The following is a 20,668-nucleotide window of genomic DNA, read 5'->3' on the forward strand; positions in this document are numbered from 1 at the left end:
AGCGCAGGCAGAGAAGCGCAAGCGAAGCAGCGCAGGCAAAGAAGAGAGCATCAGGTGACCTTGCCGGGAGTTATATCTCCTCGTTGACCGCAAAGCCCCCTGGGGAAACGTAGCTGCTCTTCTCCTCTGGACAGGCACCCGGAACTTGAGCATCAGCAGTCAAACCCCCAGTGCATTGCATGATGTTATGATGTGGAATACTGATAATGAAAAATCATGAAACCATGACAGAAAATGATCTGTAAGATAAATATTTTACTCATTTGTGCTGTTCTTTGTTGTAGACACTTCTGGTTTATATCATCTTCCCTTTTATTTTTTTTAATAAATATGTTTATCATCATGGAAGACAGGAAGTATTTTGCAGCTGACGATCCTAAAAATTTCAGCAAAAACCAACGTAGGGCATCATTTTACTCTTGACAAACTCTTTAGATTTCTTTCATGTTTGCTCAGGTGATCAAAGTCTCTTAAAGCAATATACTCAGTTATTTTGTCCCTTATATATCCCTTCTGCTGTCTAATGAAAGCACATAAGTAGAGGATAATGCAATTAGAGTCTAATGGAGCACAATGCATGATGACCTGCTGACATAGTAGATCAGCTTTTGATAAAGAATATAATGTGGAAAAATACTCCCTATCATATTTCTCATTGCTGCTTTTTTGCCAAATCCATAACTCCTATGTTACAAGGATTTGTGTCAGAGTAGCCAATCTGTGGTTAAGCCATCCTGAGTTTGTCTGCAGAGTGGACACCTGCAGTTAATTGTGGGTATTTTTCATCAAAAACTATCTAAGTTAAAAGCAGAAGTTGTGAAGAAAAAATGTTATGATGGTATGAATTCATTGCAGGAGTTTGTAACCATGTCTATGTCTTCTAACTATTCTTTTTTTTTTTTTGTTATGCGTTAAAACCTTCTCCTTCAAAAGGTGATTCATTCCACTGTAATTTCTGTTAAATTCTCTGCCCTCATGATATCAGAAAACTTTTTAGAGGATGTGCGACATTTTTACAGAAATAATTGCAAATAATTCCAAGTTCAAGACTTGTATTGGCCTCTGTAGAGATATTTTAAGGCATTTTTATTCTCCTTTGGATTTGCAATGACCTGATGTCTCTGTTCTTAAAATTGTTTCATTTTCTTCTGATTTCTTGCCAAAACAAGGCAACTTAGAATGCAAAAATTCAAAGCTTCTTTTTCTATCTACTATTGAAGTAGAAGAATACAGTTCATTTAGCTTCCCGGAATTCAGCAACACACAGATCATCCTGATAAATTATTCCTTAATCCAAATAATATCTGATTTTTTTTATTAAATTGTTATAAGTATTTTATTAAAACATTACAAACATTTTAAGAGTATACATTATCTTAGTTTTGGTCTTCCATTTACTGCATCATTGATATTTTATTTGCTTTCCTGTGTTTTCTTTTATTTTCTTTTATTTATTTATTTATTTTTTTCATTTCATTTGGGTTCTTATAAGGTAGATTAAATAATATTTTAAAGACATTTATCTTTTGTCGTTTTCTATTGAGATAGCTAGACTAAGCTGAAAATTTAGCTCCCTTTCACAATCAGGATTTTCCTTCAGAAGATGATTCATCCCACTTTGTCTATTTCCTTCTGTACCCTGACAATAACAGACTTAACTCCCCTGGAAGGCTTAGTTTCTTGACCATAGCGTCAAGCTTCTCAGAAATATCAAGATTTTCTCTGCAGGTGCTTGAAGTAGCATTTAGAAAAATATAATAAGCAATGTTATTATGGTATCTAGGTGATTTCAAAGGTAGACCAAAAACTTAGGATTCTTCAGCATCACAAGTTAGTTTCCTATCTAAACTAAATAAATGGTTACTATCCAGTATCCTACATGAAACCTGAGAATGATTTTCAAACATTTGAGTACATTTTTCAGGTTATTGTGCCTTTCCCTCTTTTGTCTGTTGCAAAAGAGCTATGTAATGTTTTCTTTCTATTAAAGACTACAATATTTGAGTAGCTATAATAATGATGAAATTTGGTTCCTACATTGCAGCATAATGGTTAGTGAAACAGTGAAGATTTTACTGTTGTTGACTTAAGCATAAAAGGCAAGATATTCTCATTTGTAGACTACGCTAACTTCCACTTTGCTAGATAAATATTTCTATGTATGCTTTCAAAGACAAAGGTTAAGGTATAGAGTTTTTCAACCCTTTGGAAAAGGTGAAGATAAGGTGAAATGGCCAGTTAAAACAGCAAGTAATTAATTGAGTCTCTCTGTTAACAGGAAGAAGGTCAAGTGCACATAACTATTGCGATTACACAGTCTGCATTACAAGCGGCTGAGTCATTTAACCTCAGAGTGGTTAGACTGGAATGCTGAGAACCAAATAAATAAGATTTTACTTCAAAATAGTACCTATACTTGGAAGTTACTATAGGATTTTGAAGTTTTCAGAGTGACTTGTCATTAGTTTTGCAGTCTACCAAGTATTTTTATTCCAATTAAACACTTTAATTAGTTTTCAGTTTGTTCAGTTGCATTCTTGTCTCACTTCAACTAACTTGCTGAAATCTTGAAAAAGTAACATCATCTTATGGAGGCACAGTTGATTTCTTTCCTTCTCTCTTTCATCTTGACTTTGCCTTGTAATTCTGAAAGCTTTTCAGATGCACTGTTTGGATTGCGGGATCCAAGGTGTAGAAAGAACTGTTTACGATACTGTCAGTTTTGTACTTTCCTACTCTGTTCGAAAAATGAAGACTAAATCAGAATGTAGGGAGGAGCCAGGGCTCTCTGTGGAGTAGGGACCAACGGTTTAGGGGAAATAAGTGTGGATATCCAAGAACTGCAGAGCTGTTGTTCCATAGCAATATGACAATGCATATGACTCCTTTACAGAAGCTTTATGATATTCAGATTGTTATTTCTGTGTACAGTGTGCTTAAAATTCCCCATGAAGCTTCAGGGATGCTTTGTTTTAGGTGCTCGTGCATTTTAAAAATGAATAAAACTGAAATGCTGTCTTTCCAGCAGTACGTGCTTGCAAGCTGTAATTACTGCAAAACACTACTTTCAGTGAAAACAAAATAGCTTTTTGGCAGTGAGGAATTTTGCTTTGCAACAAGAGTTTGACTAAGAAATGCTAATATAATGTGGAGTTAAATTAAGAATTATGGGATATTACTAGAAGTGTAGTTTTCCTTGTATTTTTAATTATATGATTGTGCATATTTTTCAGGGAAGCTGCCAAGGAAATCAAGCATCACTGGAACTTATGCTTAACCAGTTGGTGCAGTTGTTGTCTTGAAGTACTTACTTTGTAAATTATGGATGAAAAATGGTGTCATGGAGTTAACTAGATCAATCTATGCCTGTGACAGGGGGGCCCCTGGGCCTCCCTCCGGCCCCCACAAAATGGGAAGGGAAAGGGAAAAGGGATAGGGAGATGGAAACTTGGCTCAAGGAAGGAAAAAAAGCCGGTAGCAATGATCTATGGAGGAAAACTTATTTTACTAACTGTGATATCGGAATGCAAGATAACACAATATAATACAATCTAATTGAAATTGAGACTAATAAATCAAATAAAATAGGTGAGAGAGAGTTCCTGAGACCAAGTCAAACCTGAAAAGCTTGGTACAGCTAGGAAAGCACCCTCCAGCACCCACTGCAAGGCAGTAGGAGACCGCCCTACCCGGAAGGGCCAGATCCCATGACTTCTGTAATGTATAGGGATAGGTACCTGGAATTGGAGCATTAACACTTTAACTCCCAGTGCACTGCACGATGTTATGATGTGGAATACTGAAAACCAAAAAACACAAAACCAAGACAAATAATGACTATTCAAAATGGCTCTCTAAACCTATTTAGTAGGACTGGTGTTTGTATCTTCATACGTAGATCAGAAGGAATCCAGAGCAATCGAAAAACATTTTTCATTGGTGTAGCTATCTGTTACCATTGTCAAAAGAATGTATGATTTCTATGTAATATTTCAATATTAAAAAAAAAAAATAATCCAATCTGTGCCAGTTATTTTAATGTAATAATATTGTTTAAGATCAATAGGAGGTCAAAACCAGGCTAATGTGGCACAAACATGGATTTTGTAGTATGGCATACCACTTGGAAAATACAGGCTTGTGAGATGGACCTGTGCCAACCTCATGAAGTTCAATAAAGCCAAGTGCAAGGTCCTGCACCTGGGTCAGGGCAATCCCTGGAGAATGGTTTGAGAGCAGCCCTGAGGAGAAAGATTTCGATGTATCAGTTGGTGAAAGACTCTGTATGAGTTGGCAGCATGCACTTGCAGCCCAGAAAGCCAACTGTATCCTGGACTGCATCAAGGGAAGTGTGACCAGAAGGTGAAGGAAGGTGATTCTGCCCCTCTACTCTCTGCTTGCATGAGAACCCACCTGGAGTACTGAGTCCAGTTCTGGGTCACCAACAAGGAAGGACACTGCACTGTTGGAGTGGGTCCAGAGGAGGGCCATAAAGATGATCAGAAGGCTGGAGCACCTTTGCTAGAAGGACAGGCTGAGAGAGTTGGGGCTCTTCAACCTGGAGAAGAGAAGGCTCTGGAAGGACCTTATAACAGCTTTCCAGTACCTGAAGGGAGCCTACAAGGAAAGCTGGGGAGGGACTTTTTATAAGGGCGTATAGCAACAGGGTAAGTTGAAATGGCTTTAAACTGGAAGAGGGTAGATTTAGACTTGGTGATAGGAAGAAATTATTTACTGTGAGGGTGCTGAGATACTGGAACAGGTTGCCCTGCAGTGTTGTGGATGCTCCCTCCTGGAAGCATTGAAGGCCAGGCTGGCTGGGGCTTTGAGCAAACCGGTCTAGTGGGAGGTGTCCCTGCCTATATCAGGGGGGTTGGAACTAGATTATCTTAAAGGTCCCTTTCAACCCAAACTTTTCTATGGTTCTATGGAAGGGAAAGATTAAGGAGAAAGTGCAAATTATTTTAAGATAGGCACTTAATTTTCTGTATTTAACACAAACAAAAGGAAAGCTTTAGAAAAGACTTATCTGAGCAAAATGATCACAAAGCTTATTCTCATTCATCTTCAGAAACTAAAATATGGCTAAGGCTAGTCAATTCAAAAGTAAGTTTTGTCAGGCAAAGCTAGTAGCTCTTATCAATAAAATTACAGTATGATGTGGAAAAGTTATTTTAATAATGGCAATAAGTTAGCATGTATGTTTTCATCAAAAATCGTTTTTACTACCACTTAATATCCTGATCTAGAAGCTTTCCTTTTGTAGAATAGTTGTGAGCCACAGTATACATTATAAATTGGTTCAGTTCAGCTGCAAAGATGTAGACATGGGAGAAATCTATAAATGGTGATACTCCTATCATATTGCTTTGCAATCCCAATTCAAATCCGTTTTTGTCAATTGTCTTCATAATCATTGCTTAAGCCTGTGAACAACATAATTAATTAATAAATTAATAAATTAATAGAGCAGCTTTCTTGTTATAGCACGACCTGATTGACATGTTTATTGTCCAGAAAGGTGTTTTACAGAATATGAACTGTAAGTAATAATCAAAACGTATTGGCAGACTGTTTTAGCAAGGAAATTACTCAGAGAATGGTTTAGATAGCACTTTTTTATCCTTTCAGTATCAGCTCCCAGTATGAAAACAATGAGACCTTTACCTAAACATATGAAATAAGTGGAAAATTTTTAAAAAATCAAAGAGATTTTGCATTGAGCCAACTTAGTAATGACAGGTTACTCTTCTTTGTCTATTATTCAGCATAGTAGTAAGCCCAGCTGAATCATACTGGCTTCTCAAGTTTGTGTGCCACAAAGAAATTGGAAATGTCAGAAGTGTGGTCACAAAAGTGATGCTGGAATTGGAAAACTAAGTGTACACTAAGAAGCTTAAGGAGCTGATGTATCTTAGAAAAATCTAAGAAAACTGTTGTGCCTAAATCTTTCTCCATGACGAAGAAAAAAAACATAGAAGGTTTTTCTGCCTTGGAGGAGGAGTCATGGAATTGAAATTGAAGTTGGATAAATTCCATTTTTGAATGCAGATACAATTTCCTAGTAGTAAGGATAATTAAACTCTGGAATAATTTCTCTTTATGTTAGGCTCATTGTCATTCAGGATGCTTAAGATTATACCATAATCTTCTCTACAAATGCTTTATGGTGGAATTAGGTGCTGTCCACAAAGACAGATAATAAAATAAAAATCTTTGAACATTAATTAAGAGCTTAGTCTTCTCTCTTTTGGCAGAGCCTGCATTCTGTTGTGGTTTTTTTTTTTCTGCTTTTTTTCTTTTTTTTTCCTAAAGTATCAGCATCATAATTCTTATATTTGAATGGGACTAAAAGCTCTTAATAGTTATGAGTGCAAAATAATGTTGGAAGGCATCTCTGGTAATGGTGTAGTCCTAACAACTGCTTAGAGCAAGGCCAGCTCCAAAGATGGGTCAGGTTCCTCAGAAACGTGTCCAGTAAAGCTCTGTGTGCCTGAGTTTCTCAGTCTCTCTGCACAGCCTGTGATGCTGCTTAACCGCATGTAATGTGATTTTTTTTTTCTCATATCCATCTGGAATTTCCCTTGCTGCAATTCATGCTATTTCCTTTCCTCCTTCTGAAAATTCTGACTCCTTTCTCTCTAATCACTCACCAGATAGCAGTTAAATCTCTTGCTTTTCTCTAATCTGTAAAGCCTGTTCCCTTAGCCATTACTCTTCTGTTACTATCATTTTGGCAGCCCTTCATTTTATCCAGTTTGTCAATATCTTGCTTGAAACTGAATACAGATACTGGGCCTGATTACTGGAAACATCTAATGCATCAGTTCTTTGTAATTCTGCAAAGTAGAATTTGGCAACAATTCTATGTAACAGAATTATATAGAGTTCTGTATAGTAGAATTTAGCAACAAGAATGACAGTTATTATATCATATGCTATTTTCCACAATATAGAAATTTTCTCAGAACCTGCTATATTGTAGGTTAAATATTATATTTATTATGAGATTCAGTATCTGCTGGAACTAGAAGGAAACAAAACATTAACAGAAAGAAAAAAAAAAAACCTGAGAAGTTTAAATCAAAGTATTAACAGTGGTGTTTCTCTGCATAAAGAATTACGGAATTAAAATAATAATTATGGACTGGAAAATATGAACATGTGAACATTTTTTTTTGTTTAGAAAATTAGTGCATATAATACATAAATTGCATTCGACTTCTGTAAATGGATCTACTAAATCTGTTTAGTCCTAGCTGTAGTATTAGGAGGGATGAAAGGATAGATACTGCTACATATTTTCAACTGTATGGAACTGTGCTCCTAATCATAGGTGAAGGGCAGATAGCTTTTTTTGAAGGGTTAACATTTTTATCTATTGCATGATGCAGCCAAGTAAAACTCCATTTACCTTATTAAGCAGTGCCAGCAAATAAGGATCTACTACCTCTCTTTTTCCTCTTCCTCCAAGCATAGTTCAAAAATAAAAGCACTATAACTGTACTATAAGGTTCCCAATTCTGTAGGTATATTGATAACATTTATTCTGGGCTTCAACTGCATTTTAGTTACTCCTCGGGCTATTTTATGGATCCCCAAAAGGCTAAAGGAGGAGATAAACAACTCATTTTTCATTCGGCAGCAGTTCTGGAAATGCCCAGAAGTGTTAACTGTAACTGTGTTGGAATTTTAAGATCAGACAGGAATTAATTTTGGGAAATGGAGAGGTCGCTGGGTGAATGGTTTTGGATCATAGCTTTAGATTAAGATCTCAGAAGCTTCCAAATCATCTTGTTTTATGGAATTAAAACCTTATTATCTGTCATTAACAATGTAAATCAAAGCAGAGATGATGTCTGTGAAGAAGATGGCCTCCATTATTTCGTTTTTTTCATGCTATGACAGTAAAGTGTTCATTGTTTCAGCTACAGCCACGTCAATGATGAAGAAATTTCATAAAAATAAACTATGAATAATCTGAAGGCAAATTTCCAGCTGCTGCTAAAGGTCTTCCTTCTATCTCATGAAAAAGTAAAGCTGTGTGCTAACAGTAATATATAGATGCATCTAAACAGATATGTATATACAAACACAACACAAGCTTCAGACATCTTTAACTTCAACTTTTTAATAAGTATCTTATAATATCCTATATAAAATGCTATAATCAGAGGTATCAAAATTTAAATTATTTTAAAAGGCGAGCACAAAAGCTATACAGGTTGACTGGGATAATGGTGATGAGTTCACAATGAAGATCTTTTTTTTCTGGTGCGTGTACTCAGAAATTCTGAGTGCTCATTCAAGGAAAATGGTGTTGTTTTATGAAGTAGCATTTATTTAGTTATATTTTACTGTTATTCAAGTCTGATCTTTTTTCTTCTACTGATAACTATTGTGCTAATATCTATCAAAAATGTTTTTGGTGTGTCTGCATCTGACATTGTCTTAGAACTTTTTCTGATTCCTTTTTTTTAATTGATTATAGAGACTGCATTTTCGACAGGGGTAACATCACACAGCATTTGGCTATACATATTAATATATTCCTTTGGAGAGTAGAAGTAAATCAGCTGTTTTTCTTCATTTATCTTACTGGGATCTCAAAATATAGACTAAAAAGCTCTCTCTCTAGAAGAGCCTGTAGAAACTTCAGTTCTAAGCTCTTTAGCATGATTTATTGTGTGCGCTTTTGAATAGAATATAGTTAAATAAATCAAATAAGGGTCAAGTAAAAATATGGAAATACTATGCAAGTTTAATTATTGATCAAGTTGTAATTAGCTTAAGAAGCAGTTATGGAAAATTATGCTAAGCACCAGTATCCATTAGAATAAATAATCCAAATAATGGAAGGGGGAAAGTTTTGGAGGAATACCATGACAAAGTACTCAGTTGGTCAATCAGGAAATCCTTCAGAAGAGTCATCAGCCTTCTTCTCATCTTCTTTCAAGGTAAATGTGCTCAGTAGTACTGCTATTCTACAATGTAAATTCCCCGATGCAAAGCTGAACACAGTGGAATGCATTCTTGTACAAATTTGTATGAATGTTTATGTGTATGTGTATATATATGTGTATATTTTTTGTAAGAGTGTATCATTAAAAATAAAAATATAAATTACATTTCATTTTTACTGGAGCACTGAGATAATAAATAGAAAAGATTGTTAATACTTACCTAATATAGAACAAGGTCTTAACTTCTTATGTATTTGCAACTACATTCTACTCCTACTCAGTAAATTATATCATCTTATAAACTTGTAAATTCTCAATTTTAGACTGGTTTTGGGATGCTTCACCTTAAAATCTAGCTGTAGCTGTGTCTGACTAGTCTTCATTTTCTCAATATATTCTTTCTATGATGGCACGTAGTGTCTTCAGCTCTGAAATGCATTTTGTTGTTATTATTGATAAGGAAAATGAACTCTTTACAGCTCTTCTGCTATAGCGTATCTATCTCCTAGCTTTTGAACTAAATGTGTATGTTAGTGGGAGGTGGTTCCTATTCTCAGTTGTTGTTTTTTGTTTTTTGTTTTTTTCCTATCAGTATTATTTGGATAGATAAAAGGAGACCTTTGCCAGAATACTGTATAGTGTGGAAGTTGTATCTTGAAGTGCTTGCTAATGATGAATAAGTAATTTGCATCTGCCCTCATCACTCGGGTAAACTTCTTAGTCTTTTTATCCTAAATTGCTTATTTCCTTTTCAAACAAGTGGACCAACGTGAGAGGCTTTAATCCAAAGTAATGATGTTCTCATGACACAGGCCTTAGTTTTTCTTTCTGTAGTATAGGTACTAGCAGAAAGGTAACCACTTACTAGAACAGATACTCATATCTCAGATTTAAAGTGATGCTTATTCAAAATCATGTTGTATTTTTTTTCCCCAAAATGAAGGCAAATTAAGGGAGAGATCTGTACTTAAACTACAATATATTTATACATAGAGTAATCAAATGGAAATGCTAACATGGGAAATTGTAAACAAACTTTGAAATTGAAGTGTTAAACCAGAAGATAAGTTTGAAAGAACAGAAAAAAATTGTTCTCGTTCAGTTTTTAGGAATATACAATTCATCACATACACTATGTACTTTTTTCCATCAGTTCAGTTTTACATGAAAAAATTACAAGATGAGTCCAAGTGAATAAAAAAGAAATAAATAAACACTGAAGTAGTTTTTGCAAATATTTTAAATGTATAAAAGCTTGTAATAATAAAATATTTTTTATTTAGGCTGACTTCTAATTTAGAATGGCAGATGGTCACTGCTCGATAGAGTACACATTGAAACCTGTTAGGGAACAGTATGAGAAAGTGCGGTGGATACTCCACATGTTTTAATCATATATGCATCTAAAATTTGATTAATCCTGCCCAAGACTGATATGTTAAAAAAAAAAAAAAATCAATTATGTGTTCTCAGCATGATCAGGAACGTGAAAGACAAGACTTAAATGGAATATAGAACACTTTGGACAAAAATAAATCTTTTTGTTAATAATTCAGTTAAAATGGTTTAAAAATTCTAAGGGAATCAAAGTACTTTTTATGAAAATAAGGTTATCAGGCTTTGTAAACAATGAAGGGAAAATACCAGCTCTTTTGAAATTTAAAATTGTAATTCTTCAATTTTTTTTCATTACAATGAAATATAAATAAGTTTCAAAAGTATTGACACAAAAATAAAATTTTTGAAACTCTTTAAACACTTGAATATATATTAAATTTTTATTTTAATTTTTACTTAGCCTGAAGCAATTTTTCTTTTCAACTTTTGTAAGAGCAAGTGAACAGCAAATACTAGTAATCATACAGCACTACTGATGAGTTTTTCGGCCAGATTCATTTCAGTGTTACTTTTTAAGAAAACATAATCTTAGTGTGCTACCAGTTGACCAGAGGTGAGCTTGAATGTACTGGTTCGTTGTGAAGATGGCATGACTGGTGTTTTCAGAAACAAAACCAGCAATGTAAACCCCTTGTAATTGCATTTCTAGCAGACTTGGAGTCTAAAATAAAGAACTCGGGCATCAGCAGAAAATCAAAACCGTTTTTTTCCTCACTACCTTTTCAATATACAAGCAGCAAATAAAAAGGTTTTTAAGATCATAAAAGGACTCTACCAAGTTTGCAGAGTAAAAAAGTAGAAGTTAAAAGTAAAAAATGAAATAAAATGAGGCATAGAATCATAGTATGCAGAAAAGTAAGATTGTGGTGTGCGTTAGCCTATCAAAACTCAGATAGAATAACACTTCTAGTAATCTTGTCTCTTAATATTCATGCAGGAACTTAGTTTATTCAGATTGAGTATGCAACTTCAACTTTGCTTTTTCATAAAACTGTGTAATGTGTGGTCATAATTCACTCAATAAAACATGATTCTAGGAAAAGAAATTGAAAGGAAAGCATGGTATTATAGGTATTATATTAAGAACCTTGCAGAAAAGTTTACATGTCTTTTTAAACTATCCACAGTTACTTAGGTAAGGTTTACCTGAATTAGTGATAGTTATCAATATTAAAGTGGGGGATTCTTTTTTGCCCAAGGTGAATGAGTCAGATGAATTTTTAAACACAATGTGATGGTAGCTTTTGATGGAAAATTCCAGTTTTAACATATGAATCTATTTGCAAAGGTACTTTCTTCACTGGTAGTGGTACATTCTACTTCTAATGGTGTGAGCTGTGCTTTACATGATAAAATGGATGTCACTTATTATAGTATTTGTATGCGGGTCATTTTTCAGCATCTGCTTTTTAGTAATGGCTTGCAATGAGAATGATTGTAGTAGCTTCACTTCAGTGGAACATCATGATTGATGCTATATCAAAGAGAACATGGAATCTCCTAATGACTTTAATAATGTCTATTTCTTTGTGGAATTTCTTTTCATTTTCTTAAAACAATGGGAACATTACTGATTGTATAACCTTATCCCCTGTCTTAGGTCTCCTAGAAACCCTGAACAGAAGATCATTAAACGAGTGATTGCTCTTGAAGGAGACATTATCAAGTAAGTGTTTTAAGCCATAGTGTTTGAGTCTTTATAGGAATAGTGCAGCTTTTCAGTGGATTTTAAATTAGTATCCTAGACAACAAGAACTTTCTAGTACTTCCTGTCTCCTTTTAAAAGGGATGTCAGTGTTGTACCTGTCTCCTTTTTAATGAGAAAAGTGATACACGATAATACTCACTCTTGTGAAATGTTTATGGGTGCAAATAATGCTTGTTTCTTAGAATATATGTCACGTATCAGGACAGGTAATTGTACAGCATTTTTAAAATAAGATTAGAAGACTATGATTTTTCATTTAAAGAATTAGAGCTGCTGTTTCATACTATGGTTGGCACATTTTCTGAGTTCTTTTAATCTTTTTGTTTGTTTTGGGGGAATCCTTTTGTACTTCCTTTATTTTTGAGACAAAGGACCCTCATAGATGACTGCTTTAACTACATTCTATGGAAATCAGTAGGGAATACAGTGGAACTGATTTGGAGTAAATTTTTCTATCAGAAGAGAAAAAAAGCAAAAAAAGTAGACTTTAATGTAGGTCAAGTCTTGGTTTACTCTAACAGATAGACCATCCTACTGGGGCTGGTTGGATATAAATTACAAATAGAAGTAAATCAAATGTTTTTGTGGAAACCGTGCCATTTTGATGAAAACATTTGTTTAAAAGGATTTATTTTTCCAAAGTACGGAAGAGAAATGGCATGGAGTTTGAAGGCTAAATCACTAGTTTCCCACATTAAGATATGAATAACATTGAAAACTGTTAGGCAGTATGGCAGACTGGGACTCAGTTTATTTGGATAATAATTCTTGCTCTGATGTAGTGAATACTTAAGAAGTACTTGGAAGCTGGAATTTAAATCAAGGATCTGAGCGTGGCCTGAGTGAGCCCTGCTTAACAGCAACAACAGTGGGCTCTTGAGCATTATGAGATATGTCTGTGTCTTTTTTATTATTATTATTTCTTTTTGTAATCCATATGATTTCTATTTTATTGAATAATTTCAAATTTTCTCAATTTGAGAAGAAAATTCTAACATTTCATGTGGAAAAAAACACTGAAGTAGCAAACATTAAGAAAAAGAATCTGATGTCCAAAAACTATGAAGATCTACAGCTACAATTAGCTATCCCATGAAAGGGATAAAAACATAGAAATAATGATAGCTGCTTAGTCATGTCTTGTGGAAACCTACGTCCTTAAGATAACAATATATTATTAATATATTTGCCTGAATTTTTGAAACTCAATGAAATTTTTGATAATGTTTAATATGTTAATATGTTTAATAACATAAATTCCAACTGTAGTAAATTTATTATGCTGTACGTTCCAGAGCCTTAAAACTCTGAACTATTTGTTTACGTACGTGAGTGCTCTTGGCCAAGTGGAAAAAGATGTTGGAGCATAGTAGCTGTGAGAGTGCGTGCAGAATACTTAAAAAACTGTGTTAGTGTGTCACTTTTGATTATAGAAGACTGAGTGATGATCCTCATTTGTATTCAGAAAAACAGGTTAATTTATTTTTAGAAATGCTGATACCACTAATTCAAATATGTATATATGTAACTATTTAAACACATGGAAGTTGTCCCAGTCTTTTGCTTCATCTGTAGAGGCTTGTTTTAGTTAAGGAATATATTATTAGGCTGTTATAGCTTGTTATACTGTTGTTCACTTCTGTGTGGGGGGGAAGTAAAATAATGCTGGCCAAACTTCATAGTGCCAGGGTAAAGCAAAAACTTAGGTAATAAAATAGCAAAACTGTCAAGATTATTCTAAAATAAATGTTATTTTTCTAATGATGCCACAACCAGGTGTGTGACTAGGGGTAGTCACACTAAAAAAACATAATTGTAAGAATTTGACTTCTATTTGATATGTCTGAAGACAGTCTTTGTTACAAACTTCTAAGTTACTGTTGTTGATAATGAGGATTTTATATCCATATATTTATATACATTAAATTATTCCAGATCAGAAACTGAAAGTTACATGGCATGTGTACAGAAAATGGTCCTGAAGGTATTAAAATGGGCCTCTTCTCTATTGTTCTCACTATGCATGGGTAAAAAGCAATGAGAAACTGATATGTAATGAACTTAGAGGAGTGTTTGAAATTCTGCATTTCTAGTATCTGAAGTGGCGTACATATGCCTGTACACAAAAAATCCTGTGTCGTTAGGCCTTTTGCTCCACTGTTTGTTTGGAATTTCTTCTTGCTGAGAAAACATCCAGTCTCACTGCATAGTAGTTATTTCATTTCCAGGATGCAGAATAGTGGAAATCGTCCTATGGGTATAATGGGGCTCAAGCACTTATGGGGCTGCTTGTGGATACAGCAGTTTTGCAAAGAGATGGTGGTTATATACAGACTTGTGCAGTTGTACTTTTTCCCTGGAAGGTCAGTGAAATGTATGAAGCAAATTTTTTTTCTGCAAATCTTGATTGAAGTCAAATGACAGAATTAATTAATGCATGCTTTCAGTGGTGAGTAGATTTTCATGGTGGAGAAATCTATGCAAATAATGATTTGGAAGGAATTTTCATTTAGTGCTCCACTAGATAGGTGATAGACAATATGGTTTGTGAGTCTTTGGTAGTGCTTTCATAGCTGAATGAATTTTTTATTTTATCTGTTTGACATGATTAAGGATAATTTGTCACAAGAAAGCTGTGTTTTCTTACTCTATTAATTAAAATAAGTTAGTATTTACTATTCCTTAATAACTGAAAGTAATGAGAGACCACATAGAGAGAACCATTAATAATGTAGGGAAGGCTCCTTGTATTTTGATTTGTGTTCAGAAGTTAGAAGTTCACAGTAGAAAAGTTCTGTTTTTCAGTTCTTCATTTCTAAACTCATTACATAAATGAAAAAAAAAAAGTACATTTTGAAAATGCTCAAGTTTTTGAAAATAAATTTAGGTAAGACATTGTGATGGGTCCATTCTGACCTTTCACTTTGTGTTTTTCAGAAATTATTGTAACACAGTACTTAGTTTTTGAAGCATGTTATGATGTATTGAAAAATGGTACATATTTGTTGAGTAAGAGTCCTGCCATTTCAATTCTCTGATCTTATTTCCAGTCTAGTTGGCAGTCCAGTTGAAATGTATTGAGTAGTGTCATGAAAATCTCTGAAATATCATAGTACATTTTTATAAACCTACAACTCATAACTTAATTTGAATAAGCTACTGTAACTTCCTCCTGAAGGGAACTGAAAGAAAAGAAAATCACCATTTAGCCTTTGAGAGGTGAAGCGATAGGTCAGCTTGTATACAGATAATGTTACAGTGTGGATCCCATAAATCAGGTTTTGTTTTGTTTTAGATGGATTCACAGGAGAATTAATTTTAAATAGGAAATCATTACAGTGATTCCTGAAGAGTATTTAAATTATGATTCTGCCAAGGGAGACTATATTTTAAAAGTCAATATAATGTAATTTGTTAAAAAAAATGTTATTATCAAACACTTTGAATATTTTGAAATTAAACATATTAAAACTCATTTATCTTAAATGCACTAGTGGAAATTAAAAAATCTATAGTAATCTATCATGGATGGCTGAGTTATGGTATGTTTTCAGAAACACAAATAAATGAAGGTTTATGGTATTAAAATTGGGATTGAACCAATAAAATTTAAAATTAAGTCAATTCAGCAACTTATGTAACTAATTTTGCTTCCATCTGGATCCACGTCTGCAAGAGTTTGGATTCTGCTTCTTTCCTGTCGTTATTTTTTTCATAACACTGTAGCTGGATTAGAAATGACCTGTGAGCCCCTAAAATGCATAATTCTAAAACATTGTTAGGCTATTTAGGAGTCAGTGTTTTAAGTACTGAATGGTTCAGCAAACAATGTTGCATTTTAGTGGTATATTTTGCAAAACTGTTCTGGAGATATGAATAAGGAGATATTTACTTGCTTTTTCTCAAAGCATGACAATCAGAGATAGATTATTATATTACTGTGTTGTAGGTACAAAATAAGTATCAGTAACTTTTTAAATTTTGCTATAAAGTGCATCATTAAATTGCAGAAACATTTGCCACAGAATATGAAGGACAAAAATATAAATGGGTTTGAAAAAGGAGTAAAGAATTCTTAGAAATAAAGCCTATCAGCAGCTATTAAATGCAGTGATCACAATATAAATTTATGTACTTCTATTGTCAAGTTCATGTGGGATATTATATTTCTTCCAGGCTATACTGGAAGATCCTATGCTGCATTAGTTTATAACCAAAATCTGTTTATTACATTCACTTATTGGAAACCCTTTCAGCTTCAAAGGAGCTGTTCACGACTCCATGCAGTTTTTTTGCTTGCTTTTTTTTTTTTTTCTGAGAGAGTATGTGTATTCCAGTATTCCTCAAGTAGAAAAAAAAAATAATAATAATCTGTTTTTTTCTCTGATCTAGTTAAATTTCATCAGACAGCTGTGACTGTTCTTTGTTTTCACTGAGATGCAAGAATCACTGTCCAATAAAACAGATGTTTTCATGCAGACTGTCCCACCTGATAGTTATATCGTTCCTAAAAAAACTGTGTGCGCCCTTGGAAGCAGGATATCCTTCAGGAAAACTAAAACTTTGTCTGTTTTGTGTTTGTGAGGGGATGACCTGCTGCAGATGAGCTCTGCAGAGAAGGACCTGAGGGTTCTGGTGGACAACAGGCTGGCCATGAGCCAATAGTGTGCTCTTTTGTCCAAGAAGGCCAGTGATATCCTGGGATGCATTAAAAGGAGTGTGGCCAGCAGGTCAAGGGAATTGATCCTCCTGCTCTGTGCTGGTCAAGCTACATTTTGACTACTGTGTCTGGTTCTGGGCTCCCCAGTTCAAAAAAGATATGCATCTCCTAGAAGGAGTCCAGCAGAGGGCCTCCAAGATGATAAAGGACCTGGAGCATCTCCTGTATGAAGAAAGGCTGAGTAACCTGGGTCTGTTCAGCCTGGGGAAAAGAAGACTGAGAGGAGATCTGATAAATGTTTATAAATATCTAGGGGAAGGTAGGAGGCAAATGGATGAAGCCAGGATCTTCTCAGTGGTGTGTAGCGCTAGGGCATGGAGTCTAAGACTTGTACATAGGAAGTTCCATAGTAACATACTGGAGAATTTATGTATGGTAAGGGTGACAGAGCACTGGAAGAGGTTGTGCCCAGAGAAGTTGTGGAGTCTCCTCTCATGGAGATATTCAAGACCTGTCTAGATGCCTACAATGTGACCTATTGTGGAATACCTGCTTTAGTAAGGGGTTTGGACTTGATAATCTCTTAAGGTTCCTTCCAACCCCTACAATTCTGTGATTCTGTGTTCTCTTGCGAGAATGTCTCTATCCTGAACAGATTAATGGCAATCAATGACCAGGAACTGCATCTATACCTTTGCCATATAGGCTGTGTTTATGGCCATTCCCTTCTTCAAATTCATTGTCATGTTGGGCTTGTAAGAATAGATTTGTGAGTGTGGGGATCCACACTGTGCTTAAAAAAAATTCAACAGAAAAGAGAATAGAGTCTGTTCTGCATTTGTGCAGCACTGTCTTTGTAAGCTACAAATTTCTGAACGTTTTTCCTTTGGAATGACTAATTGTAGTCCAGAGTTCTGTCTTTGCAATTTATGAACCTGAAGGATGCCATAATAGTCAACCTGCTCTTTAGCTCTTAGTTTTTATTTTGTGGCTATATGCATGGAATGCATATCTCATAGTGTTTATGCAGTTTATTTGCACTACTTATTGAGAGGGAATTTTGGGGACTTGAATGGAATTTTTTAAGTCAATGAAATCCCTTTTTAGGTGCCAGCTATGCTGCTCTGTCATGACTCGTCAGCATTGTTTGCATCCTTGCAAATATCCTAAATTGAGTTTCCATTGATTTTGATTCCATTTCTTTATGCAGAGTTGTTGCATTACTGTACTGTATTTCTGTAAATTCACATTATGAGAATATTGGTACAATGTCTTGAAGCTATACAAACAATTTGAAAAACTGGGAAAATACTTCCTATGTCTATAGTGAGTTTCAAGGTTTCGATAAATCTTTAGGCACAGTGGTGAAGTTTGTTGAGCAGAATTTCTAAAATTTGGGTGTATTCAGAACCACAATATGGAGAGATGATTTTACTTTACATTAGATTTAGATTGCCTAATGTTTAATTGAGGTCCATGAAGAGAAAGAAAGGTTGGGTTGAAAAGGACCACAATGATCATCTAGTTTTAACCCCCCTGCTATGTCAACAACTAGACCAGGCTGCCCAGAAGAATAGAATAGACAGGTGGATTTCAGATATCAACATGCAAATATATCCTTTTTGTTTTCAGAGCAGAAAAGGAAGAAATGAAATTACTTGGTCTTCTGGTCTGTCATTTAGCCTTTATTTTTCTCTGCATCACTGAAAACTGTTAATATGTATTGTTAATATGTAACAATATAATGATATATACTCATTGCTCCGGGCAGTTAGGTATTAAATCTTTTAATTCATTTTAATTATATATCTTTATATTACACATAAATTGTATGGCTATAATTTATAACACTATATTAATAGCATTTGAGGGCTGCTCTGAAAGTAGTGTCGCCTATTTTATTATGTTGGCCTATAACAGCAGAGACAGGCGTTGATAGTGTGGCAGTAGAAGCTGAACCTTCCCACCAATATTCCATTACATATTGTTGCTGTGTGACAGATGGCAGCAGAGGGGCAGTCTGACTAAACAGTGTCTGACATGGAAGTGCATATGAAGTGAAGGTGTGACACTGAATTCTTCCATGTGGAAAAAATTGACCCCATTGACATTCATTGACTGTTGGTGGATGTTTCTGTAGACCAAAGAGTGGATGTGAGCACAGTGAGGCGGTGGGGAAACGTGAGTGTGCCGAAGGCGTGCATCCACGTGTGCTGAGGGAGCTGGCGGAGGTCATTGCCGAACTGCTCTCCATCATTTTTGAGAGTTCTTGGATAACAGGGGAGGTCCCTGAAGACTGGAGGATAGCCAATGTCACTCCGGTCTTCAAAAAGGGCAAGAAGGAAGACCCAGGTAATTATAGGCCTGTCAGCCTCACCTCTGTCCCTGGAAAGGTGATGGAACAGCTTATGCTGGATACCATCTCCAGATAACTGGGAGAAAAGGAGGTTATCAGGAGTAGTCAGCATGGGTTCACCAAGGGGAGGTCGTGCTCGACCAACCTGGTGGCCTTCTATGATGCTGTCACATGCTGGGTGGATGGGGGAAGAGCAGTAGATGTAGTCTACCTTGATTTTAGAAAGGCATTTGATACTGTCTCCCACTACATCCTTATAACAAAGTTGAAGAAGTGTGGGATAGACGAGTGGACAGTGAGGTGGGTTGAGAACTGGCTGACTGGCAGAGCGCAGGGATTCATTGGTGGTGGTGCAGAGTCTGGCTGGAGACCTGTAACCAGTGGTGTCTCCCAGGGGTCTGTGCTGGGTCCGGTCTTGTTCAACATCTTCATCAATGACCTTGATGAGGGGATAGTGGCCACCCTCAGCAAGTTTGCTGATGATACGAAGTTGGGAGGATTGGCTGACACGCCTGAAGGCTGTGCTGCCATTCAGCGAGACCTGGACAGGCTGGAGAGCTGGGCAGTAAGAAACCGGATGAGGTTCAACAAAAGCAAGTGTAGGGTCTTACACCTAGGGAGGAATAATTGCATGCACCAATACAGGCTGGGGGATGAGCTGCTGGAGAGGAGCTCTGCAGAGAGGGACCTGGGCGTCCTGGTGGACGACAGGTTGGCCATGAGCCAGCAGTGTGCCCTCGGTGGCCAAAAAGGCCAATGGCATTCTGGGGTGCATTAAGAAGAGCGTGTCCAGCAGGTCGAGGGAGGTGATCCTCCCCCTCTACTCTGCCCTGGTAAGGCCTCATCTGGAGTACTGTGTCCAGTTCTGGGCTCCCCAGTACAAAAAAGACAGGGATCTCTTGGAAAGAGTCCAGCGGAGGGCCACAAAGATGGTGAAGGGCCTGGAGCATCTCCCCTATGAAGAAAGGCTGAGTGAACTGGGTCTGTTTAGCCTTGAGAAAAGACGACTGAGAGGGGACCTGATCCAGGTTTATAAATATCTGAGGTGTGGCGGCCATAGCGGTGAGGCCAGTCTCTTTTCAGTGGTACGTGGAGACAGGACGAGGGGAAACAGACATAAAATGCAGCATAGGAAGTTTCGCACGAATGTGCGTAAGAACTTCTTCACGGTGAGGTGACGGAGCACTGGAACAGGCTGCCCAGGGAGGTTGTGGAGTCTCCTTCTCTGGAGATATTCAAGTCTCGCCTGGACGCCTACCTGTGCAACCTGGTGTAGGGAACCTGCTTTGGCAGGGGGTTGGTCTCGATGATCTCTAGAGGTCCCTTCCAACCCCTACAATTCTGTGATTCTGTGATTCAGCTCTCCCAGACCCACAGGAGTCTCAGGGATTCCTCTGGTTCAGTTCAGCTGTGCACAAGGAGTTGCCTGCATGTGAGCTCCTGCTCTGAGTCCTTGGTCCTTCAGCAGGGAGTCAGTTGCTCACACAGAGCCTGGGTGATGACCAAGGTGCCTGGGGTGCTGCTGGATGTGTGCTAGTGCTTGTAAGGTGTGTGGAATCACCTCCTTCCTGAGCATCAGCTGA

At 36.2% G+C, this 20,668-nt stretch overlaps 1 protein-coding gene across 3 annotated transcripts in view; it reads left to right on the top strand.

The window, feature by feature from the left end:
* The window catches only part of IMMP2L (inner mitochondrial membrane peptidase subunit 2), a 455,429-nt gene that overhangs the window by 291,755 nt on the left and 143,006 nt on the right, over positions 1–20,668 (top strand). For all 3 annotated transcript variants that reach the window (XM_019612612.2, XM_019612615.2, XM_003201996.4), the window contains one exon: positions 11,962–12,027. In XM_019612612.2, the coding sequence (XP_019468157.1) occupies positions 11,962–12,027 (66 nt within the window). The remainder of the gene's footprint in view (positions 1–11,961; positions 12,028–20,668) is intronic.

Source organism: Meleagris gallopavo, chromosome 1 (genome assembly GCF_000146605.3).
Source record: "Meleagris gallopavo isolate NT-WF06-2002-E0010 breed Aviagen turkey brand Nicholas breeding stock chromosome 1, Turkey_5.1, whole genome shotgun sequence".
Classification (NCBI taxonomy): domain Eukaryota; kingdom Metazoa; phylum Chordata; class Aves; order Galliformes; family Phasianidae; genus Meleagris; species Meleagris gallopavo.